This window comes from Jaculus jaculus, chromosome 13, assembly GCF_020740685.1.
Source record: "Jaculus jaculus isolate mJacJac1 chromosome 13, mJacJac1.mat.Y.cur, whole genome shotgun sequence".
In the NCBI taxonomy this organism is placed as follows: Eukaryota; Metazoa; Chordata; class Mammalia; order Rodentia; family Dipodidae; genus Jaculus; species Jaculus jaculus.
In genome coordinates, this window is record NC_059114.1 from 14146604 (window position 1) to 14169178 (window position 22575).

General features: G+C 49.3%; 1 protein-coding gene across 3 annotated transcripts in view; it reads left to right on the plus strand.

The window, feature by feature from the left end:
• Positions 1-21520, plus strand: part of Ube3b (ubiquitin protein ligase E3B) — a 62178-nt gene extending 40658 nt beyond the window's left edge. For all 3 annotated transcript variants that reach the window (XM_004664108.2, XM_045132427.1, XM_045132426.1), the window contains exons 20-28: positions 4348-4524; positions 4637-4747; positions 7189-7326; positions 7599-7664; positions 9276-9334; positions 13483-13665; positions 15293-15404; positions 18465-18557; positions 19497-21520. In XM_004664108.2, coding sequence (XP_004664165.2) covers positions 4348-4524; positions 4637-4747; positions 7189-7326; positions 7599-7664; positions 9276-9334; positions 13483-13665; positions 15293-15404; positions 18465-18557; positions 19497-19688 — 1131 coding nt within the window. In that variant the 3' untranslated portion in view covers positions 19689-21520. The remainder of the gene's footprint in view (positions 1-4347; positions 4525-4636; positions 4748-7188; positions 7327-7598; positions 7665-9275; positions 9335-13482; positions 13666-15292; positions 15405-18464; positions 18558-19496) is intronic.
• Positions 21521-22575: the final 1055 nt, after the last annotated feature.

Below are 22575 nucleotides of genomic sequence, written 5' to 3' on the forward strand. Positions count from 1 at the left end.
CCCTAGAAGGGCCTTGGCTTGATTTTTTTTCTTTTGTTTTCATGTTACTCTTTAGACCTTTTATCACACTCTGGCCACAGCTCATTTGCATGCCCTGCTAGTGTAATATAGCCAAAGAGTCCCACAACAGCATGGGACAGGTGGCCAGCACCATGTATAGCAACACACACTCACAGCCCCTCCATCCCTTCATCTCCCCTTGTAGCACATTTGTACCATGATTGTGTCACTTCTTGCTGAAGAACATCAGTTCTCCTCACCTCTGGGAAAGACAGTGTATGTTCAGAAATTGATGTTTTGACCCTCTTAAAAGTGGGGAGGTTCAATTCCCTAGTACCCACATAAGCCAGATGGACAAGGTGGCGCATGCAGTAGCTGGAGGCCCCAACATGTCCTCCCTCCCTCTCTCTCCCTCTCTCTCTCTCTCTCTCTCAAATAAATTAATAAAAATAAAACTTTTTTTAAAAAGTAGGGGATAAGCCAGGCATGGTGGCACACACCTTTAATTCCTGCACTCAGGAGGTAGAGGTAAGAGGATCCATATGAGTTTGAAGCTACCCTTAGACTACATAGTGAATTCCAGGACAGCCTGAACTAGAGTGAACAAAACAAAAAAAGAAAAAAGAAAAAGAAAAAGAAAAAAAGAAAAGAAAAGAAGGAAAGGCTGAGAGTGTGGCTCAGTGGCAAGAGCACTTGCCCAGCATTTGTGAGGCCCTAGTTTCATTCCCAACAGTGGAGGGAAAACATAAGTAGGGATAAGGAATTTCAGTGCTATCAGGGTCCCCTGCACATCAGGTGTGTAAGCCAGAGGCAAACCTTGAGGGGCACCTTCCAGGAACACTTGGCTCACATGCTAAACAAATTGAAATGGTCTCCACTTCCACTGCTCCAGCCCGTGTCTCCCAAACCTTAGCTCCCTTGTGCTAAGGTAGCTAGCTCTCCTTAAAAACAACTCCAGACGCCAGGCATGGTTGTGCACGCCTTTAGTCCCGGCACTCAGGCGGCAGAGGTAAGAGGATCATCATGGGTTCAAGGCCACCCTGAGACTACATAGTGAATTCCAGGTCAGCCTGGGCTAGAGTGAGACCCTACCTCGGGGGAAAAACAACCCTCCAGGTGAGTGAGCATCGGCTGCCATCGGCCTCATTGTTGGGAGCAGAGATAGGTGAGCCACCGAGTAGCACGTGCTTCGCCCAGAAGATGATCCTCCACTTGGGTCTCCTGACTTGCACATGGGGGTGTGGGCTTGCGGATGATGTGAATTTTTAGGAGAAGAACCCAAAATCCAAGGTCTTGTGCAAAATCCTCAGATCTATTATGTTGTGAGCTAATTACATTTTGTAATGTGCCGTGTTTGCCTCTGAGTTCAAGTTGTAGGCCACCAGTTCAAAACTCCTGCTGTGACTCAAAAGCCCATTTGTATCCAAAATTCACTTTTCCAGCATTTTCCTCATTAGACCTAGATGCAGCTCCCAATCCAGTCTCAGCCCCACCCACTCCTCACCACACCCTTTCAGACAGGTACAGTGCTCATCTGTAGACTGGTGTGTGCTGAGAGTAAAAACTGCTTATGGGAAGTTCACCCAACAGCTCAGGTCTACAGGGTTTGGAACACATCCCTAAGGTGTTTTTAGATTTTAGACAAAGCCTGTTTTCCTCTGCTCTGCATGAAAGCAGACTTTGTCATGAACTTGAATTAGGAAGTGAGATGATTATTTATTCTGTGACCTGAGTTCTCATGAGCTGGTGGTTTGGTTATTATAACATAAATGCCCCTGGCCTTTGCTTGTATGGATATAAGGAGGCATCAGGAAGCTGATGGGTGTCACACCTGGCCTCCCACTTCTCTTTCCTGGCTTGTAGGCAAGGTTATGCCTCTGGTAGCTTTCTAGGTCTTAGTTTCCATACTGCAGAAAGGCACCCCCTCTCCAGGGTGAGTTTAAGCTGGTTGCCTTGTCAAAGGTAGAACTAGGACCATAGAAATTATTTATTTGCAAGCAAAGACAGAATGAATGGTCATGCCAGGGCTTCTTGCCATGCAAATGAATTCCAGATGCATTGCCACTTTGTACATCTGGCTTTTTGTGGGTACCAGGGAATCAAACCCAGGATGTCAAATTTGTCAAACAAGTGCTTTTAATCACTGAGCCACCTCACCAGCTGGAAATGCAGATTTTTCAATCTAGTTCACTTGGGTATTGGTGACAGAGCCTGGCCTGGAAGCCCAGCCTGCCTTTTCCATCTCCATGTCTCTCCTTGAAATGGCCTGAAAGAACAACTCCAGCTTGCACTTCCCTCCAATGAAGCTGCGAATGACCCTCACACACCCACGCCAGTTCCTGTGTGATCGGAGTGTGCCAGGTTCTTCTTACAAGTTCTTAACTCGGGATGATCAAACAGACCAATGTCTGAATCCAGCAGGCGCTACATGAGCACAGTCATGTAGCCAAGTGTGTCACATTTGCCATCCCACTTAATCCCGGCAGTCCTGCTCACATCTACTTCCCTGGGTTGAGGTTAAGAGCAGGAACTTCAAATCCTCGGGCATTCAAACATGCTGGAGTCCTCTGCCCATCTTGAGTGCCTTGCCAAGCAAATGATCTCAGTCAGGCTCAGGGGTTTCAGTGCTGCATGGCAACCTCCCCCCCCCATACACCCTTTTTTCATAACTTGTTCTCAAGCTTCTTTTTACTTTTTTTTTTTTTTTTGATAGCCCAGGCTGTCCTGAGACCAACTAATAATCCCCCTGTCCTGCCTCAGACTCCTGAATGCTGGAATTAAAAGCATGAGCCATCATATCCTGCTGGTTCCCAAACTTTATGCACAAAAAGTACTTTTCAGGTATACCCAAAGCCATGTTCTTTCTCCTCTTGAGGATCTCAAAAACCCCAGAGGTAATTCTTCTTTGGCTAATCAACTTAAGGGTCCAGCCCTGATAAGATTCAGAGATGCTATAGGATCACTAAGTGAGCACACCAAGAAGACAGCAAGAGTTCTCCGAAACAGGTCTCACTGTACTGGCAGATTGCTCATCAGCAACCAAGACTGTGTGGATGAGTGAGTGGATATTCTGGAGATGGTCTGTCTGATGTCAGCTAATGTGACAGTGCTACAACCGTGACTGAAAAGAACAAAGGAATGGCACAGCCTTGGCCTATGAAAATTGATGGGGACTGGGGAGATGGCTCAGTGTTTAAAGGTGATTGCTTGTAAAGCCTGTCAGCCTACAATCAATTCCACAACCACCCACATAAATCCTGATGGGTGTTTAGTTACAGCAACAAGAGACCCTGGTGTATGTGTGTGTGTGTACACAATTCTCTTTTTTTACTTCATGGATAGCTCACTAGGTGACAATATTTAAAGGCATTTACCTTGGCCTTGATCGAGGGACTATTGAGTTGGGACAACCCCAGGCCCTGGCATGTTCACTGATACTTATAGTCAACTCTCTAAAATGAAACCCTCAGCGCCCAGGTAGCAGGCGCATATTGGTGGCCTCAGCAGATGAGAATCCAGAGGCAAGCTAGACAAGAGGGCTCTGGAGTTGTTCTGGGGCCATGCATGTTGTGACTGCATTTATAGTTTCCAATGCTGGGGACACATGCAGGACCTGGTGCACGCTAAGTGTACTCTCACGCACTACTGGAGCCACACCCTACAAATGGCTGTATTTTGAGGTTGCTGACCACAAGCCAGCAGGGTGCAGACTTCCCACTGTTCCCATCCTCATACAGACCCACCCAGCATCACTCCTGCACGCTGGGCTCTGCTTTCTGCCTGGTCCTCTGCCATCCACCAGTCCTACTACTAGTAGATCTTTCTAGAACAGAAAGCCAGCCCTGACTCTTCTTGCCTAACTTCTTATGACCTCCCACAGCTTCCCTAAGGATATAACCTTGATTCCTTAGCAGGACTACCAAGGTCCTTCATGATTTCAGGAAAGGTACCAGGAACCAAAGGGTTTTTCATTTTACAATGCTCTGAAATTTACTTGTTTTTCCCATAAGCTAAAAGATACTGTCAGCATTAAAGAAGGGAGTAGGAGGAGAGAGATCTCCATCTTGCCCTAACCTCCTCTGTCTTTGATGGGCCAGACCTTGTCATGACTCATTCTTTCTAATTTCCTTGCCTGGCTTCTCTGCGTCCTCCTGAGGGCAGTCTCCTCCTGCCAAAGACCAAGACAATCACATCTCCCAAATGAATCCTCCCTTGTAACATGCTGTCATTCAGAAGCAAACGAGAACTACTCTTCTCAAGGGCCTGTGTCCTGGCTTGTATATTTGGTAATTTCTGGATTAGGCAGAGGCCCCAGGCTCCTCACAGGTTGTAATTCTGTCTTGGCAGGACGGCTATGAACAGCTCCGGCAGCTCTCCCAGCATGCCATGAAGGGTGTGATCCGAGTGAAGTTTGTCAATGACCTTGGGGTGGATGAGGCTGGGATTGACCAAGATGGTGTATTCAAGGAGTTCTTAGAAGAGATCATCAAGAGGGTGTTCGACCCAGCACTCAATCTGTTCAAGGTGATTAAGGGTGGACAAGTGGGGCTGGCAGAAGCAGCACCCAAGGGGGGCCGATGAGGGAGGAAGACAAGCCATATAACCTTTGCCTCTTCCTTGTCCTTTTGCCTGGCAGACAACCAGTGGGGATGAGAGGCTATACCCCTCGCCCACATCCTACATTCACGAGAACTACCTGCAGCTCTTCGAGTTTGTGGGGAAGATGCTGGGGAAGGCTGTGTATGAGGTAGGCATCGAGGGATCATGGTGTAGGAATGGAAAATGCCACATGAGAGCTGGGCGTGATGTCGCCCTGCTAGGGAGCAGAAGTAGGATTATGAGCTTGAGGCTAGCTTGGGATATATAGTAAGACCTGTCTCAAAAGAAAGAAACAAATGACATGTGATCATGGATTTCATGGACTTTGGCCCGATCAGGCCCAGCAGTGTTGACAGCCTGTGATTCGGGTATAAAGGAAGAGAGCAGGGCAGGAACCAGGGTTGATGGCACATGTGTTGGTGTTGTGCACTTGTCATCCCAACTCACCTGCCAACGGCTGTGACAGGTGCTGCTGCTGCCGCCTTTATTTGAGATTGAGGCAACTGAGGCTCTGAGAAGTCCTTTGCCTAATCTCAAGAGTTAGGGGTAGAGCCGGGTGTGGTGATACATACCTTTAATCCAGCACTCAGTAGGCAGAGGTAGGAGGATTGCTGTGAGTTCAAGGCCACCCTGAGACTACATAGTGAATTCCAAGAGAGCCTGGGCTACAGTAAAATCCTACCTCAAAAAAAAAAAAAAAAAAAAAAAAAACCAATAAAAATAAAAAAGAGTTAGGGGTAGAGCAGAATTCAGTCCCAGGCCAGCCTGAGTCCTCCAGCAGCCCTCTACTTCCTGAGGGAGGGGAGGAGAGGGGCGTGCCAGAACCAGATCACTCTGTAGACGCTTGGTCCTTATAGGGGGCACCATTTTATGTACTTTAGTGGTGGTTTATGTTTGTTCGTTTGTTTTATTTTGGTTTTTGTGTGATTGGTTTGGTTCTGGGGATAGAACCCAGAGTACTCATATGCCAAGCTCCACACAGCCACACCCAGTGTTGAAGTACTCTGTTACTTCAGAGAGAGCCAAAAGTTCCTGGGAGCTGCCCCACAGACTAAAGCAGAAAGGTTGGGTATAGTCTGTAGCAACCAGGCGGGACTTCTGCCCAGCCAGCATTGTGACTGGCACCCACATAACTTTCCTTCGTTAAGCTGCTCTTTCCTCATTAATCAAGAGGGATTTAAAAAAAAAAAGCTGTGTGGCTGGGTTGTCACCCATTGTATGTGAGGCCATGCATATAAACCTTCTCCTGTACCTGGCACCAGGTCACCCAGGTCAGTCAGCACTATTGCTGTCACTGCTTCTAGAGGACTGCTGTCAGTTTCTGCTCCCTGGGCTCATGGGGTTAGGGCGGTAGAGGCTACGACAGGCTTTGGAGGAAGCCAATGAGCTCCTAATCCCTGTCCCTGGACAAAGAAGGAGTAAGAGCAACCTGGAGAATCCCACTTCCCAGGAGCAAAGCCAAGCTGCAGCAGGACCTCCTTAGAGGCTGTTTCTAGCCTTAATGAGCTCCAGCGCTTCTGGGACCCAGAGTCTGTGGGACTCCTGGCATAGCGCAAAAGAAGCAGGCCATCAGACTGGCACCCACCTTGCCCCTGAGCTCTGGAGAAGCCAGGTGCCTTCCAAAGGGAAGTGGAAAAGGGAAAGGAGGCTGACCATGTGGGGTAGCTGCTTAGACATGAAAGCCCATCTCCGGTCTCAGTCCCCAGCCACTATGGAATGGTGTCCATCTGAGGCCTTGCGCACATACCATCCAGCTCTTCTATTGCCCTATGCTAGAGAGTGGTCTGGGCTCACGCTCTGATTTCTTATCTGCAAAGCAGAAATGCTCCCAAGTTGAGCCCTTATTACAGAAAACTAAAAACTACTAGGGCCTGCTGAGCAGGTGCTCTGTGTTCCCTTTAAGCACAAAGCTAGAATGAAGCTTAAGGTCACGAGAAGAAGCATGGCATCCTGGCCCTTCTGAATGTCTTGTCCACCTCCCAGGCCTCACGTCTGTGCCCCTCTCCCTTACCTATGACAACCATGTGCTGTCTCCTGTTTTCCTCCAGTCCACTCACCATATATAAAATACAACCCATCTCTTCTTGCCTCAAGCCCTCAGGGTAGAGTACAGACTTCAGCCAGCGTACAGGGCCTCTTGATCTAGCCTTAGTGCCTACTGTCCCTCCACACAGCCATAGCCAGACAGACCTGTGTTTCTCCATGGGGCATGCACAAGTGCCTGGTGCACCTCAACACCTAGTTTAGGTCTCTTCCTTCTGGAAATTTCCCCACAGGCCTGATGTGAGTATTTTCTGTGCTTCTCTGCTGTGCCTAACATAACACATGCTTGTGCCTGCAAAACGACTGGTGCTGTCCCCATTTGTAGGGAGGAAAGTGATGTCATTGGTCTGACAGTCCCTTGGCTGAGGTCCCTGGGCTGCTTGGCCTGTGCCCATGGCCTGTGCACTCGGAGGTTCCCAGGCAGTTTCTCAGATGACAGGGAGGTATACAGCTCTCCAGATAGACAGCTTGGATGCCAGTGCCCCCGCCCCCACCCCTGGGCCTGAGCTAATGGCTGAGCTAAGAGCTTCCTGTCTCTTCCCTCAGGGAATTGTGGTGGACGTACCCTTTGCCTCCTTCTTCTTGAGTCAGCTGCTCGGGCACCACCACAGCATCTTCTATAGCTCTGTGGATGAGCTTCCTTCACTAGACTCGGAGTTCTATAAAAACCTCACCTCCATCAAGGTTAGTGCTGAATGGTGGGTGATGAAGTGAGCACTAATATAAATCCGCAGCCAAGGGACATCCTGTCGTCATGACCTGGAACAGTATCCCCCCCCCCAATGCCTCTCCGTCCACTCCTCGGGACTGACACAGCCTCCTCCCTGGGGTAACAAGTAGCCTTGTCTGCATCAAGCTGGGGCAGTGAGTTGCCTCCTCCATAGTGGCGCCTTGTAGAGAAAAACTCTTCAAGGATTACTGCTTCCTGGTCCCAATACCCCTCTTGATTACCTTAGCGCTACGACGGGGACATTGCTGACCTGGGCCTGACGCTGTCCTACGATGAGGACGTCATGGGGCAGGTATGTCGGTCTTCCTGGCAAGCTCCTTCCCTCCATGGTTTGCCATCTGGTCTCACCCCTCCTGTCTTCCTCCCACCTGGCCACGGGGGAGGGTTCCCCTTCCTTTCCTGCTGGCCTAGCGACTGCATGTTTGTGCTTGGAAAGCTTCCTACAGATCTCCTGCCTGCCCAAATCACATCTTAGCGGTTCCTGGCAGAAGCTGTGAGTCCCAGTTTGTAATTCTTGGTGAGGATTACACGTTACAAGTAGAGGCTTTTGACGTGATGTGAAAGGACGACTGACCTGAGGAGAGTCCTATCCCTGCTCACCTCATTATCAAGAGCTCAGGAGGAAGAAAAGACCTTTGAACTCATAGAGGCAGAAGCTGCTCCTGTCAAAGTTACTCCTTTTAGATTGTCTCCCATGGAGGCAACTGCAGGGCACTTTCTGTCCATGTGGCTTAGGGCTGCTCTGGAGTGACTAAGCCATGAGCACGCTGGTATAGAGCTGGCTTCTTGGGTTCGCTCTGTTAACATCACCACAGAGAGTCGCTCAGTCTCCCTAAACCAGTTTCCTTACTTCATAAATGTACATTGGTCAGATCTGAGTCTTTGATGGGATCTCCTCATGATCCAGCCTCCTCCTCCTGAAAAGTCATCGAGCATGCTGACATGCCAGGGCCTTGAGAAACCTGTGAGACAGAAACTTTAGTGAAGTACGTGAACCTCAGGTTGCCCTAGCTCATCTGACTACACAGAGAGAAAGAGTAATATTCTTGCTACACTTCTCCAAAGAGTGGCTCAGTCAGTGTTCTGTGGAACCTTCTGTGGGAAAAGCCAAGCAAGGTGAAACATCTCACAAAGAAAATGAGCTACTATATAAACATAAAGATAAAGCTGGCCGTGCGCGCGGCATGCGCCTTTAATCCCAGCATTTGGGAGGCAGAGGTGGGAGGATCGCTGAGTCGGAAGCCAGCCTGGGACTACAGAGTGACTTCCAGGACAGCCTGGGCTAGAGTAAGACCCTACCTCGGAGAGGAGGAGAATGAAGCTGATGACCACCTAAAATGCCTATGTAGCATGCTCTTGTAGTCTGTGTCCTTCCAGGCTGTTCTCATGGTGTGTGTCTGGAGTGGCGTGTATGCATGTGTAAATGTGAGGGTTTCTTTGTTTTGTTTTGTTTTGTTTTGTTTTGTTTTGTTTTGTTTTGTTTATTGCAGAAATGATGCCATGTATGCTGTTGTGTAATATCCCTTTTTTCACCTTTACACTAAGTAAATACTTCCATCATACTTTTAAATGGTGTATAAGATTCCCAAGTGTGAATGTATCAACATTTATTTAACATCCTGCTGTGTTCCTAAGTGCCAACGTTTTCCTCTGTGACATCCAGGTTTCTTAGTACAAATGTGTGAATAAGAATTAGATGAAAAGACCCCTTTCATATTAATCATAGGCCCTGCTTTTTTGATGTTTCAGCCCTGAGGTCTTGTGAAAAAATGGTTGTTCCCAAACTCAGAGCATCTTAATACCCTCATTATCATGGACACTTAAGCCAGGCCTGTCCATCTTCAGGAAGTGTTAGTTCCCAGTTAGAATTCTCCCAGTAATTACTCCCTATCTTCTCCCCCAGCTTGTCTGCCATGAACTGGTTCCTGGAGGGAAGACCATTCCTGTTACAAATGAAAATAAGTGAGTACAGCAATTAGATTTTTAAGGTCACCACTTGAAAAGACTTCATTCTAGCTCTCTGGGCTTACACTGAGAATTTATTAAGATAGATTGAGGTAGAAAGAGGTCATAAATATCATAATGGAATTTGCTGGTTACAGTTCATAGGCTGGAATTGTATTAAATTCGATTTGCAAAATAAGAATGGACGATTTATTTTTTGCAGCAGCACTTTAAGGTCAGAAGCACACAGGCCATGGTATTCTTAGAAATGTAATGATGGCTCTGGATGAGACAGATGGATCCTAAGCAGTTCAGACACTGTTCTGAGCCCAGAGGGTAAGGTGGCTAGGATACCTCAAAGAGCAGTTCACTTTGGGATGATAGCATGTGACAGTTGTAGAAAACATGGTTCTCAGGAAGACTCGGTGATGAATTTAGATAGAGCAGACACGTACTTGGGCATGGAAATCAGAGAGGCATGGGGGCTCAGCAGCTACTGTCACAGATAACAGGCTTTTAGAAATGTGTCACAATCAGCAATCCTTTTGATTCCAGAAGCAAAACCTCTCAATGAATGTTCTGTACTAGCTCTCCTCCACTTTTTCTTGACCACTTAGCATAGAATTTGGCACAAGGAGTGGACATGGGCCCTCTTGTCAGTTTACCAAGTCTTATGCCACTAGGCCACTTGGGCATTTGAACTGTCCATCTGAGTATCCATCTTCCAAGGACAATGATGCTCAGTCTGTCCCACCCAGTGAGTCATCTGGGTCTGATGCATGGTCACATGTTCAAGTGCAGTGTTCTGCATACTTTGTTGCTTTAGGATCAGATCAGCCTGCATGCTTGGAGGAGTTTTATATTTTAGCTGTCAGAATAGTCAAAACAATACTCTTGTCAACACCATTAAAATATATTAGCACTATCCCTTGGCCACAGGGCATGAGTTTGAAAACAGAACAAAGAGCACAGATTGGCCAGGTGTGGTGGCACACGCCTTTAATCCCAGCCCTCGGGAGGCAGAAGTAGGAAGATTGCTGTGAATTCAAGGCCACTCTTAGAATACAGAGTGAATTCCAGATCAGCCTGGGCTAGAGTGAGACCATACCTTGAAAAAACAAACCAAACAAAATAAATAAATAAATAAAGAGCATGGATTGAAGGAGAGAGGACCTAGGCTTGGGCATCAGCACAGTGGTGAGTCCGGGTCCTGCCAGCATGTGACTTGTGGCCATGCCGCAGAGGAAGCCATGTGAAAGAATTCTGAGATGCCTGGCTGGAAAGAAGAGCTTATAAATGACAACAGATACGGGGCATGTCCCATAGCTTCTGCCCACTCCCAGGAAGGCTACCTTTTCCAGTAGCTGTGGCATCCAGGCATGGTAGGTGTTATGTATCATGTATAAGTAATGGCCAGGGGAGGTGGGTTTATGTCAGTGAGATTCCTGTCCTGTTGTGAAACCTAACATGGGAACTTGTTTCACAAGCTCCTGTCATCTAAGCCTAAGAGCTCTGTGTAGGGTGATGGTATCCAGTCCTGCATGTAATTCAAAGGCCTGGCAATGCTTGTTTTCCTTCCTTTGGGGTGATAAAGCTCCCCTCTCTCTCTTCCTCCCTCCTTCCCTCCCCCCCACTCTCTCTCTGTCACACGCACATGGAGGCTAGGGAGCTGGCTCAATGGAGGAAGCACTTATATAAGTGTAAGGCCTGAAGTTCAGATCCCCAGCACCCACTTATCAGATAGGTAAGGTGGCCCACCTGGAATTCCAGCACTCTGGATGCAGAGGTGGGATCCCCAGGGCAAGCCAGCTATCTAATATAGCCAGTAAGTGAAGTCTAGGTTCAAGTGAGAGACCCTGCTCAGTACAAAAAGAGGGGCAGACACCCGACATCAACTTCTGACCTCCCCATGCATACATACACACACACACACTGCACATACATGCTCACACAAAAAAAGGAAGTAACCTTCATAGCATGTGTGGAAGGTGGAGCAAAAGTAGAAAAATCCAGCCAGGCATGGTGGCTCACACCTTTGATCCCTGCACTCAGGAGGCAGAGGTAAGAGGATTGCTGTGAGTTCAAGGCCACCCTGAGACTACATAGTGAATTCCAGGTCAGCCTGGGCTAGAGTGAAATCCTACCTCAAAAAAAAGTTTTTTAATAAGTAGAAAAATTCATATCTTTTGTTCTTGTTTGTTTTTTGAGGTAGAGTCTCATACTAGCCCAGGCTGACCTGGAATTCACTATGTAGTCTCAGGGTGGCCTCGAACTCACAACAATCTTCCTTCCCCTGCCTCCTGAGTGCAGGGATCAAAGGGGTGTACCACCACGCCCAGCTATATCTCAGTTGGTTTTTGTTGTTGTTTGGTTGTTTGTGTTAGTCTCACTCTAGCCCAGGCTGACCTGGAATTCACTATGGATTCTCAGGGTGGCCTCAAACATGGCAATCCTCCTACCTCTGCCTCCAGAGTGCTTGGATTAAAGGCATGCACCACCATGCCTGGCTTCGGTTTTTTTAATAGGTATATTTTCAGGCCGGAGAGATGGTTTAACAATTAAAGTGCTCACCTACAAAGCCTAACAACTTGGGTTTGATACCCCAGTACCCATGTAAAGCCAAATACACAAAGTGGTGCATGTGTCTGGAGTTGGTTTGCAGTAACTAGAGGCCCTGGCGTGTCCATTCTCCTCTGTAAACTTGCTCGCTTGTTCTCTCTCTCTGCTTGAAAATTAATAAATAATTTTTTTTAAGCCAGGCGTGATGGGGCTTGCCTTTAATCCCAGCACTTGGGACAGAGGTAGGAGGATTGCTTTGAGTTTGAGGCCACCCTGAAACTGGTGAATTTCATGTCAGTCTGGGCCTCCTGAGTGCAGGGATCAAAGGCGTGAGAGACCCTACCTCAAAAAGCCATATATGTATACACACACACACACACACACACACACACACACATCTGAGTGGGTGGGTATGTACATATATGAATGAATATTTTCAAGATCAGTGATTTTGACATGAGCATTGTGGGACAAAGTAGATTTATTTAAACTAAAGTTCAATTTGTGACATTTGTACCTGGTTGGGCTGAAGTGCTTCAATCCCAAGTACATACTTTGCTAATTCATCAGCAATGCTAACAAGCTTGTAGGATGTGTTTGACTTGCTCAAAGGATTGCATCATAGCCTGCAGCTGTAGGTGAGATCAGTGTGCATAAGATGCAATCAGAAGAGCCTTTGCTTGGATGTAGTATTAGTTATTCTGGCTTCTCTGTTGAGTCTAGACATAGCCAGATGCATTTGCAGAAAACATCCTGCAAGTCTCCTTCCTCCCTCTCCCATATTTTGAAGCAAGGTCTCATGTAGCCTAAGGTGGCCTTGAAGTCACTATGTAGCCATGGATGACATTGAACTCCTGATTTTCCTTCCTCTACCTCCTAAAAGCTAAGATTATAGGCCTGTGTTATGATGCCTTTGTGTGTGTGCATGTAAAAGCCAGAGAACAACCTCAGTCGTCTTCCTCGGGAACGCCATCCACCTCCTTCTGGCCTGGACTGCGCCAGTTAGGTTAGACTAGCCAGCAAGCTCCAGGGACCCTCCTGTCAGCTCCCACCCCACACACTGAGGTTACAGGCATGCACCTCCACACCCACATTTAACTCTGGTCCTTGGGTTGGTAAGACAAGCACTTTACTGACTGAGCTAGCTCCCCAGCCCCAAGTTGACCTTTGTAAAACCCTTTGGGCTTTGTAGACTGGGGCACACCATATGAAGATTTGGACCGAAGTTTCAACACAAAAGAGTTTTTCTCTATAATTATTACTTAATTGGTTATGCCCATGAGAATGAGCTCAAATAGGACTAAGCAGGACCCTGCTCCCTCTAATTCTTGATAGTATGGGGGAGTCATCCTGAGGTGTACTGTGCGGTCTTTGGAGAATGAGCAAGCGAAGAGATGCCTTGGGTATGTAGTGCTTTCCTAGTGGAACTGTGCAAGTCAGGAAAGCCATTGTCATGGGTGTCATAATCATTGCTCTGATAAAATGTTCCTGTCCTATTTGTGTCTGGTAAAATGGTTCAGAAACAACTATAGTCATCTTTCAGCCTATTTAGCAACAGCCTGACTCAACCTCTTAATTTCCTTTGTTTTTTTTTTCCTTGTTAACAGAATTAGCTACATCCATCTGATGGCACATTTTCGAATGCACACTCAAATCAAAAACCAGACAGCTGCTCTCATTAGCGGATTCCGTTCCATTATCAAACCAGAATGGATTCGAATGTTCTCTACCCCTGAGCTGCAGCGCCTCATCTCCGGGGACAATGCTGAGATTGATCTGGAGGATTTAAAGTAAGGGGCAGTGAGGAGAGAAGGGTAAAATGCTCAGGCCTTCTAGAAAGACAGCTCCTCTTCACAGGGTCCCAACAGAGTCATTCCAGGACCTCAGGCCAAGCAGCCTCCTCTCCAGTCTCCCCTCTTCCCCCCCCCCCCCACCAGCTGCTTTGGAGTAAATATGTGCCATTTTTTGTTGTCTTGGAGATCACTCTTAAGAACTGGGTGCTGGAGCTAAAGAGATGGAACTGGCTCACTGATTAAAGGTGCAGGCTTGCAAAGCCTTATGGCCTGGGTTCAATGCCCCCAGTACCCATGTAAAACTAGATGCACAAAGTGGCACATACATCTGGATGGAGTTTGTTTGATGATGTAACCATGACCCCTGGGTGACTACTGATAGCCCACTGAAGAGGGCCCTCAGAAGAATGGAGGCAGGGGTGAGAGGACATAGAGGATAAGCCAGTGGGAACATGACCAAGTTACTCATTTATTTGAGAGAGAGAAAGAGAAAGCAGGAGAGAGAAGGGTGACCCTACCTCAAAATTTAAAAAAAAAAAAAAAAAATGGCCAGGGTCTAGGTAACTTAGTGGTTAAGGTACTTTCCTGAAAAGCCAAAGTACCCAGGTTCAATTTTCCAGGACCCACGTAAGCCAGATACACCAGGTGGTGCATACATGTGGAGTTTGTTTGAAGTGGCAAGAGGCCCTGGTGCACCCATTCTCACTCTTTCTTTTTATTTATTTATTTATTTATTTATTTATTTATTTATTTATTTGGGAGCGACAGACACAGAGAGAAAGACAGATAGAGGGAGAGAGACAGAATGGGCACGCCAGGGCTTCCAGCCTCTGCAAACGAACTCCAGACGCATGCGCCCCCTTGTGCATCTGGCTAACGTGGGACCTGGGGAACCGAGCCTCGAACCGGGGTCCTTAGGCTTCACAGGCAAGCGCTTAACCGCTAAGCCATCTCTCCAGCCCATCAAAATTTTGTTTATTTGAGAGAAAGAGTGAGAATGGGGCTGGAGAGATGGCTTAGCCCATCAAAATTTCATTTGTTTATTTGAGAGAAAGAGTGAGAATGGGGCTGGAGAGATGGCTTAGCAGTTAAGCGCTTGCCTGTGAAGCCTAAGGACCCCGGTTCGAGGCTCGGTTCCCCAGGTCCCACGTTAGCCAGATGCACAAGGGGGCGCACGCGTCTGGAGTTCGTTTGCAGAGGCTGGAAGTCCTGGCGCGCCCATTCCCTCTTTCTCCCTCTATCTGTCTTTCTCTCTGTGTCTGTCACCCTCAAATAAATAAATTTAAATAAAAATAAAAATAAATAAATAAATAAAATTTTGAAAAAGAGAGAGAGAGCTGGGCATGGTGGCACACGCATTTAATCCCAGCACTTGGTAGGCTGAGGTAGGAGGATCACCATGAGTTTGAGGCCAGCCTTGGGACTACACAGTGAATTCCATACCAACCTAGGCTACAGAGAGATCCTACCTCGAAAAAGAAGCGAAAGAGAGAAAGAGAGGGAGGAGAAGCTAGTGTTGCCGCAGCCTGCAGAGCTGGCTGTGGCACTTGTTACGTGACCTTACCCACCTGTACCTGTGAGTCTCTGTCACTACGCTGCTGAGCCTTGTCTCCATTGTTCTCAGGAAGCACACAGTGTACTATGGCGGCTTTCATGGAAGTCACAGAGTCATCATCTGGCTCTGGGATATTCTGGCCTCCGACTTCACACCTGATGAAAGAGCCATGTTTCTGAAGGTATTTTATTTTCCGTGTGTATTCCTGTGTGTGTGTGTGTTCTCAAACCTAGAAGGCCACTTAACTTAGTAACTTACACTGGAAAATGCTGTTATCAAAAGGACCGTCACAATGAGCATAGCCCCTCTCATGGGCAGGTTAACTTCATGGGCCTGCAAACCAGACAGGCTGCAGGGGTAGCCTGGCCTGCTGCCTGCCCCTTGCTGTGTGCCACGGGCCCGCCGATCACCTGTGCTAGCTTATTACCTTAAGAAGGTACAGAAAGATTTAAGCTGTCCTAAACATCCTTCCAATGTAGAGTTTTCCTACCTGAGCGGCTACTTCCATGTACCCTTTGCCTTAGTAGTATGAAACAAGTATATAACATGCAAACATGCATACACAATGTTCCAAGAACACAATTGCTTAGGCTGATAGCAGCCTGTATTTGGAGATTGGTTGAAACAGGTTCTCACTCTGTAGGTCAAACTGGCTTCAACTCGAGGCCGTCCTCCTGCCTCAGCTTCCCACATGCTGGAATTACAGGCATGAGCCCACCATGCCCTGCTCAAGGTGCACCATTTAAAAATAGAGGGGCTGACCTTAGCCAGTTCCCATCCTGGTGTCGGTGGAGTTGTGAGTGTTCAAAGTGCACCCCCTCCCCGCTAGTGCCACTGGACGGCAGCCGACCTCAGAGAGTGTGTCTTGTAGGCACTGGTGACACACATACTTGACACACTCTATATCATGTACTGGTTTAGTTTTATGAAAACTGAATCATTTTGCCACCTGCTTTCTTTCTGAGACGCATGAACACCTTGCTGTATTCTAAAGCTAAATTTGGTGCCTTGGAATGTTTTCCGTAAGGTGCGGCTTTCCTTCCTTCTTTTGAGACAAGATCTCCTGTAGCCCAGGCTGCCCTCTGATTCACTGTGTAGCCAAGAAGGTGGCCTTGGACATCTGATCCTCCTGCCTCTTCCCTTCTGGTGGTGGAATTATAGGCACACACCACCACAGACACTTTACAGACCTGTGGCTTTCTTGTGTGGCCGCTGATGTTGAGGTAACGTGGTAGTATCACCACTAACTGAAGTGGCAGCTATTTTTCTCCGTGGCTGGCCATTCTAAGGTAGGGTCACCTCTGTCAAGCAGGTCCTCACATGCTCAGGACACCGGCAGTAGATAGTCATCACTGCAGAAGCTGGTCAGGCTTCCCAGCAGTGCATCTTACAGACAGAGCTGACTGCTGCTGCCAGTGAGGCTGCTCACCTGCTCACCCTGCCTCCTAGAGAGAGCACCCCAGCGGCTCACCTAGAAACGTCACCAGCCCACAGCCTGTAGCACTTCGTCCCGTCTGCCCCATATGTGGCTGCAGAGCAACTCCAGTGCTGGCTGGGGAAGCATTAGTCTTCGCAGACATAGATGTGACCCTGCTGCTTTTAAATGTAGTGAGAGTAGGACCTCCAGAGGCTTCCACCCTCTGTCCCTCCTCTTCACCAGGAGGGCGCAAGCTCTCCGCCCTCCTTTGATCAGTCCCAATTTACATCCAGTGCAGTCGTGAGCAGCCTGGACTGGAGATGCACAGTTGGTGTCTGTGGAGTGACTGGATGAGGTGTTCGGAGTACCAAGACAGTGCGCAAGCACCGCACTGCACCCTGCCTGCAAGCTGCTACGCTTCCGCTTCTTAGAAATAAAGCCTATTACACGAGAAATAGTGTCGGCACAGTTTACAAAGTTGTTGACATATAACATGTAAAACTGTCTAGCCATTTATAGCATTGTTTAAATAATAATATTTAATACTGGCACTCTACATTGCCTACTACATTTTGAAACCAGAATTGGTGTCTTACGAGGAGAACATGTTTGGTTACTGCTGAATTTTAAAAAGGGCAGGTTTCGGGCTGGAGAGATGGCTTGGCGGTTAAGCGCTTGCCTGTGAAGCCTAGGGACCCCTGTTCGAGGCTCAGTTCCCCAGGTCCCACGTTAGCCGGATGCACAAGGGGGCGCACACGTCTGGATTTCGTTTGCAGTGGCTGGAATCCCTGGTGCACCCATTCTCTCTCTCTACCCACGCCCTGTCTGTCACTCTCAAATAAATAAATAAAAATAAACAAAAAAAAATTTTAAAGGGCAGGTATCTTAGGTCTTCCCCATGCAAGTTGACCTTAGATTTCTAGTTGGCTAGACACCTGTGTCCAAACCAGAGCAAACCAACTTGAGGTTTAACGCAAGTGCTATATTTGGAGAATGCCAGAAGGTGTCAGGGTTTAGCAGGAAAGTGACTGGCCACATACTGCCCCTGGCTCCAGAGTATTGGTTCTTATCTGCATGCTGAGAGCCACTGAATCTCTTGCAGTGAGGCCTCTGGGAGCTCAGCTTATAAAATGGTCTGTACAGGGGCAGGCAAGGGTGCCTTTCCTGTGTGGCTAAGAAGCCCAGCAGGACCCCAGGTGTGCTGTGAGTGATTTGAGCTCTGCTAGGACGCCCTGCTCCTGGCTCTGGTGGGTACCACCCTCCCCCAGCAGTGCCTGCCAGACAAGACCAGCATCTCCTCACCCAGGCCCTCCAGTGCTGCTATGACTGCTCTAAGGATGGGCGTCGGTCATTGCTCTGCTCCTGCTGCTGCTGACTACGTGGCAACCCACTGGAGACCTGCCTCTACCTGAGCGGGATGGCACATGTGCCCCGGCACTAGGAGGTAGAGGCAGGAGAATGAGCATTCGAGGTCTAGCTAGGTGTGGTGGGACATGCCTTTTGTCCCAGCACTTGGGAGGCTAAGGTAGGAAGATTGTTGTGCATTCAAGGCCAGCATGGGATACATGAGGTTCTGTGTCAAACAGATAAGCAAAGGAGACCTGCCTGCTAGGGACAGGAATGACACTTCACATTCATAAGCCACAGGGCCGTCTGATGGATGAAGATTTCCTGAGCGTTAGTTCCATAGGGTGCTGCCTTTGAGATGTGTGATGTGTCCTGGGTTCATGGGGGGCTTGCTGCACCTTAGGAGAAAACCAGTGCAGAGCATAACTTGAGAAACAAAAGCCCTTCCTGTCCTCCCTGACATGCCATGTGTTGCAGTTTGTGACCAGCTGCTCCAGGCCCCCGCTCCTGGGATTTGCCTACCTCAAGCCTCCATTCTCCATCCGCTGTGTGGAAGTGTCCGACGACCAGGTAGCACGCTGGGGCGGGGTGCCTTCGCCTCTTCTCGGGTGTCAGCTGTGCTGGCTAACCATGGCCTGACCCATCTGCCACCCGGCCAGGCAGACGCCTGTGCTCCAGGGGCCAGATGAGAAAGTCCCAGTTTCCTGAGCACCAGAGCAGGCCACTGTGGGCCCAGCTGTCTCTTAAGGGTCCTTTCTTCCTGTTCCCTCCATGGGGAAGGACACTTGGGTGGAGGTTGAGGGGGTGCTGTTTTAACGGCTGCTGGTCTGGCCAGGGCTCCAGGTGTGAGGCATCATGGGAGAGGGCAAAGTTCAGGGTAAGGATGTAGGCAAATGCATGTTTTCTTGTCAGCTGCTCTACCTGTGAGCTTTGGACATCTGGGCAAGCTCCTAGCTTCCTTTCCTGTGAAGGAAATGACGTAGAACCCGCTTGCCTTGGGTGCTGTGAGGCTGACCGCAGCATGCGCTCGCCTGTGAAGGCCTGCCGGCCTGGGAGTGGCGCTGCCTGTCGCCAAACCGCTCTCTTAAGCTCCTATTCCATCCTGCAGGGCAGATACGGGACCATCCGCAGCCTGCAGACTTAATGGAGAGCTGAGCCACAGGCTAAGTGGACATGGGCCACAGCACTGGTGATCAGGGAGGGAATATTAGGCAGCACCTGAAACATTTAGCTCCAGAAAGTAGTTGGGCTGTGCTGTGCCCTGTGGATGTTGGTTAACTGATAATTGTCCATTAACCAGAAGGTCCATGTGTGGGAGAACTTAGCCCACGACTCCCCAGTGAGCCCCTGAAGCAGCACTTGTTCCCCCGTACTCTCTCAGGCCATTCATGGCCTCGTGTAGCATGTACATACCCTCTTTCTGCCCAATGCCCAGGAATTCCCAATTCCCTCCTTACCCTGGCACCTGCCAAGCACTTTCTGACACAAGTCTGGTGTGTGCGCTTGCAGGACACGGGGGACACGCTGGGCAGCGTCCTCCGGGGCTTCTTCACCATCCGCAAGCGGGAGCCGGGAGGCCGCCTACCCACCTCCTCCACGTGCTTCAACCTGCTCAAGCTGCCCAACTACAGCAAGAAGAGCGTCCTCCGAGAGAAGCTTCGCTACGCCGTCAGCATGAACACGGGCTTCGAGCTCTCCTAGCCCCCACCCCCTGGCCTCCAGGCCACCTGCAGCTCCTGGAGGCAGCATGGCTCTGGGACTGTGGCCATGTGCAGGTGACATCGACCCTGCACCCTCTCTAGCCATGGGGCCACCCTGGGGCCTCGGAACTTCAGAGGTGCACAGCAGCACTAACAGCATTCTCCAGCTGCTGCGGCTGGGGAAGGAGCTTGAGAACCAACCTCCAGCTCCACCCCATGGGTCTTCCTATTTCCCAGGGCCCTGAGGTGCCCAGGCCTAGAGACTGCACAGGGTCTTCCTTTCGGTACTGTGGTCTTTTGCAGAGCTTTCTTCCCCGACCCCTCTGTGCTGTGTGAATGCCCTCCCAGAATGGCAAGAGTGGTTCCCATGGCAAGGTTCTGAATGTACAAAGCCTATTGCCCATGAGGTCCTGCCTTCTGTTCTGAAAACTTTTCTCAGGTAAGGCCTTGCCAAGCCTCTATGCACCGGACAGTCCTGCCTCTCCCCTGTCCACAGCAGCCTCTTGCCCGGCAGCTGCGCCCAGCCACTTGCGGGGAGACTGCTGACAGCAAAGAGTGCAGGTCCCGCTCCATCGCCACGCCACCCATTCCACACCGCAGCCCTTCCGAGTCCTCGGCAGGCTGAGCTGCCAGGGAGCCTTTACTGGGCGGCGCCTGCCCTGTGCATTCTTGACATCCTGGTTTGGGAGAGAAGCCCGCCTCCCTGAAAAACAGCCCTGTTTCTGGCCACACTAACTGTTGACTGGATCCTGCTCACCATGCATATTTGCCCAGTCTGTTACCTAACCTGGAAACCAACACTAACCCAAGGCACCCACCCCTCTGGATAGAGCTTTTCTCCATGGATTGCAGCACCCCAGAATAGCAGCCCTAATGCCATCCTCCCTCAGCACCTTTGTACTGACTGGCCCCGGGCTGCAGAAACCCTGCACACCCTCACTGCCTCGGTTGGCTACCGCTCTCTTTGTTTTAATTGCATCTCCTTTTCTAACCCCTTGTGCCCCTGGGCCCTCCCTCCTCCCCTCTATCATGAGAATTTTCTCTGGATCCAAGGAGTTGAGGCACAGGTCCTGGGTTAGTGGTCTCTTGTGGAAGCCACGTCCTCTGTCAACCCATTCATCTCCCACCCCTCCATCACCCAGCTGGAAACCAGAGTAGAAGCTCCCTCTGCTCTGTGCTAACAGCTGAGGTCTTACAGTGCTCCCCAAAGCAAAGAACACTTCCAGCAGGAACCTGCGTGCTGTAGGAAAGGCAGGCATGCCCTGTTTCCATGGCTTCCATGGGAGAGTTTAAGCTGGACCCAGTGTCAGACCAGGGCAAGCCCCCGGGCTTCTGGAGAACTCTGCTTCCCTCACATGGAGAGCTGGCAGAATGTGCGCACAGCAGGTTATCATTATGACTTCAGATTGGTAACTGTGCTATGAACTTGCCGCCTTCTTGAAACACTCCTCGGAAAATGTCTGCCAACTGTATGTGTACCCAGCTGTCCATAGATGAGCAGCACACAGGTGATGGTCGGCCTGCATGAAGAAGATGGAGCCCTTCTTGGTTTTGCTTGCCCAAGAATCTCAGGCCCAGGGATCTGGGGAGGAAAGAATGGGGAATACGCGCCAACATGGACCTGACCTCCTCGTGTGTGGACAGGGAGGGCCGCTGGTACTTGGTCGGGCTCTCCTTGGCAGTGCTTGTCGTGCACTCTGACCCCGAATCTGCTTTCATAGCTGGTGCTCACTGCACCCGGGTGGCTGTAAATAGTCAAAGGATTTTGGTTTTTGTAGGTAACTTATGGGTTAAAACATGTCAAAGGCTTTATTAAATTTGTACTTGAGCACATGAAGGCTCTGTTGTGCTTTGTACCCACCTGTTGCCTAGATGGCTCACGATCAGGCCTGTGGGCTGGGAGCACGATAAAGAGGTCACGGGGCACTCTGGCACTTCCGCCTAAGTTGGTGTTGGCTGCTTGTCACACTTGCTCCCAGCTTGGTTTTGAAGTGATACATTTGAGACAGTACCCCCGGAACCCATCCCTCTGCCCACTTTCCAAGGCAAGCTGGCACCCAGGATTGGGTATATAGCTTTGTAGGTCAGGCTGTCCACAGTAGCTATAAAAGTACAGATGTTTGACGAAAAACAAATCCAGATAACTCAGGCATGTGTGAACTAAAACTAACAGCAACATCTGGCCATGTTCCGCTTTTCCCCCAGCCAAGGATCACGTTTGCCATCTTCCCGCAAGTATGGGAGTCTTCATTCTGGTGGACCAGCCATTCAAGCCTGCTGCCTTTTCTAACTCCACCTTGGGTGACTGTACTTTTCACAGGACAGCTCTGTTTCCCTGGCTTAGGAACCCAACCTGGTGGGAAGACATCTCCAGAGGAAGCATATTGGCTTGCACCGAGGAGCTGGGTTGAGTGTATAGACTTTCTCGCATGGAACATTCCTAGAAACTTCTTTTTTGAAGTAGAGTTGCACTGTGTAGCCCATGCTATCCTTAAACTTTTATGTCCTCCTACCTCAGCCTCCTGAGTGTTAGGATTACAGATTCGTGCCATTATGTCTCACTGGAAATGTTTTAGATAGCTGAAGAGCTGTGGAAAGAAATTATGTAGACTTTCCAAGGAAGTGAAGCATGGGCTTTGGAGTCAGAGACTAGGGTTCAAACTGTATCCTCTGCTTTGTAGCCCAGAGTCCCATGAGCCCAGCTCTGCCACTGTTTCCTTATGGGGAGTTGTGGTGCTCCTATCCTGTGTGCTGAGGATTCTCTTGTAAATGAGATGCCCAGTCTTGAGTCCTGTCTCCAGACGAGCATCTTGATAGCAGTCCTCTTCCTCATCTGGTCCCTGGAAGCCTAAGGCAGAAGCGTCAAGAGTTCAAGGCCAGCATGGACT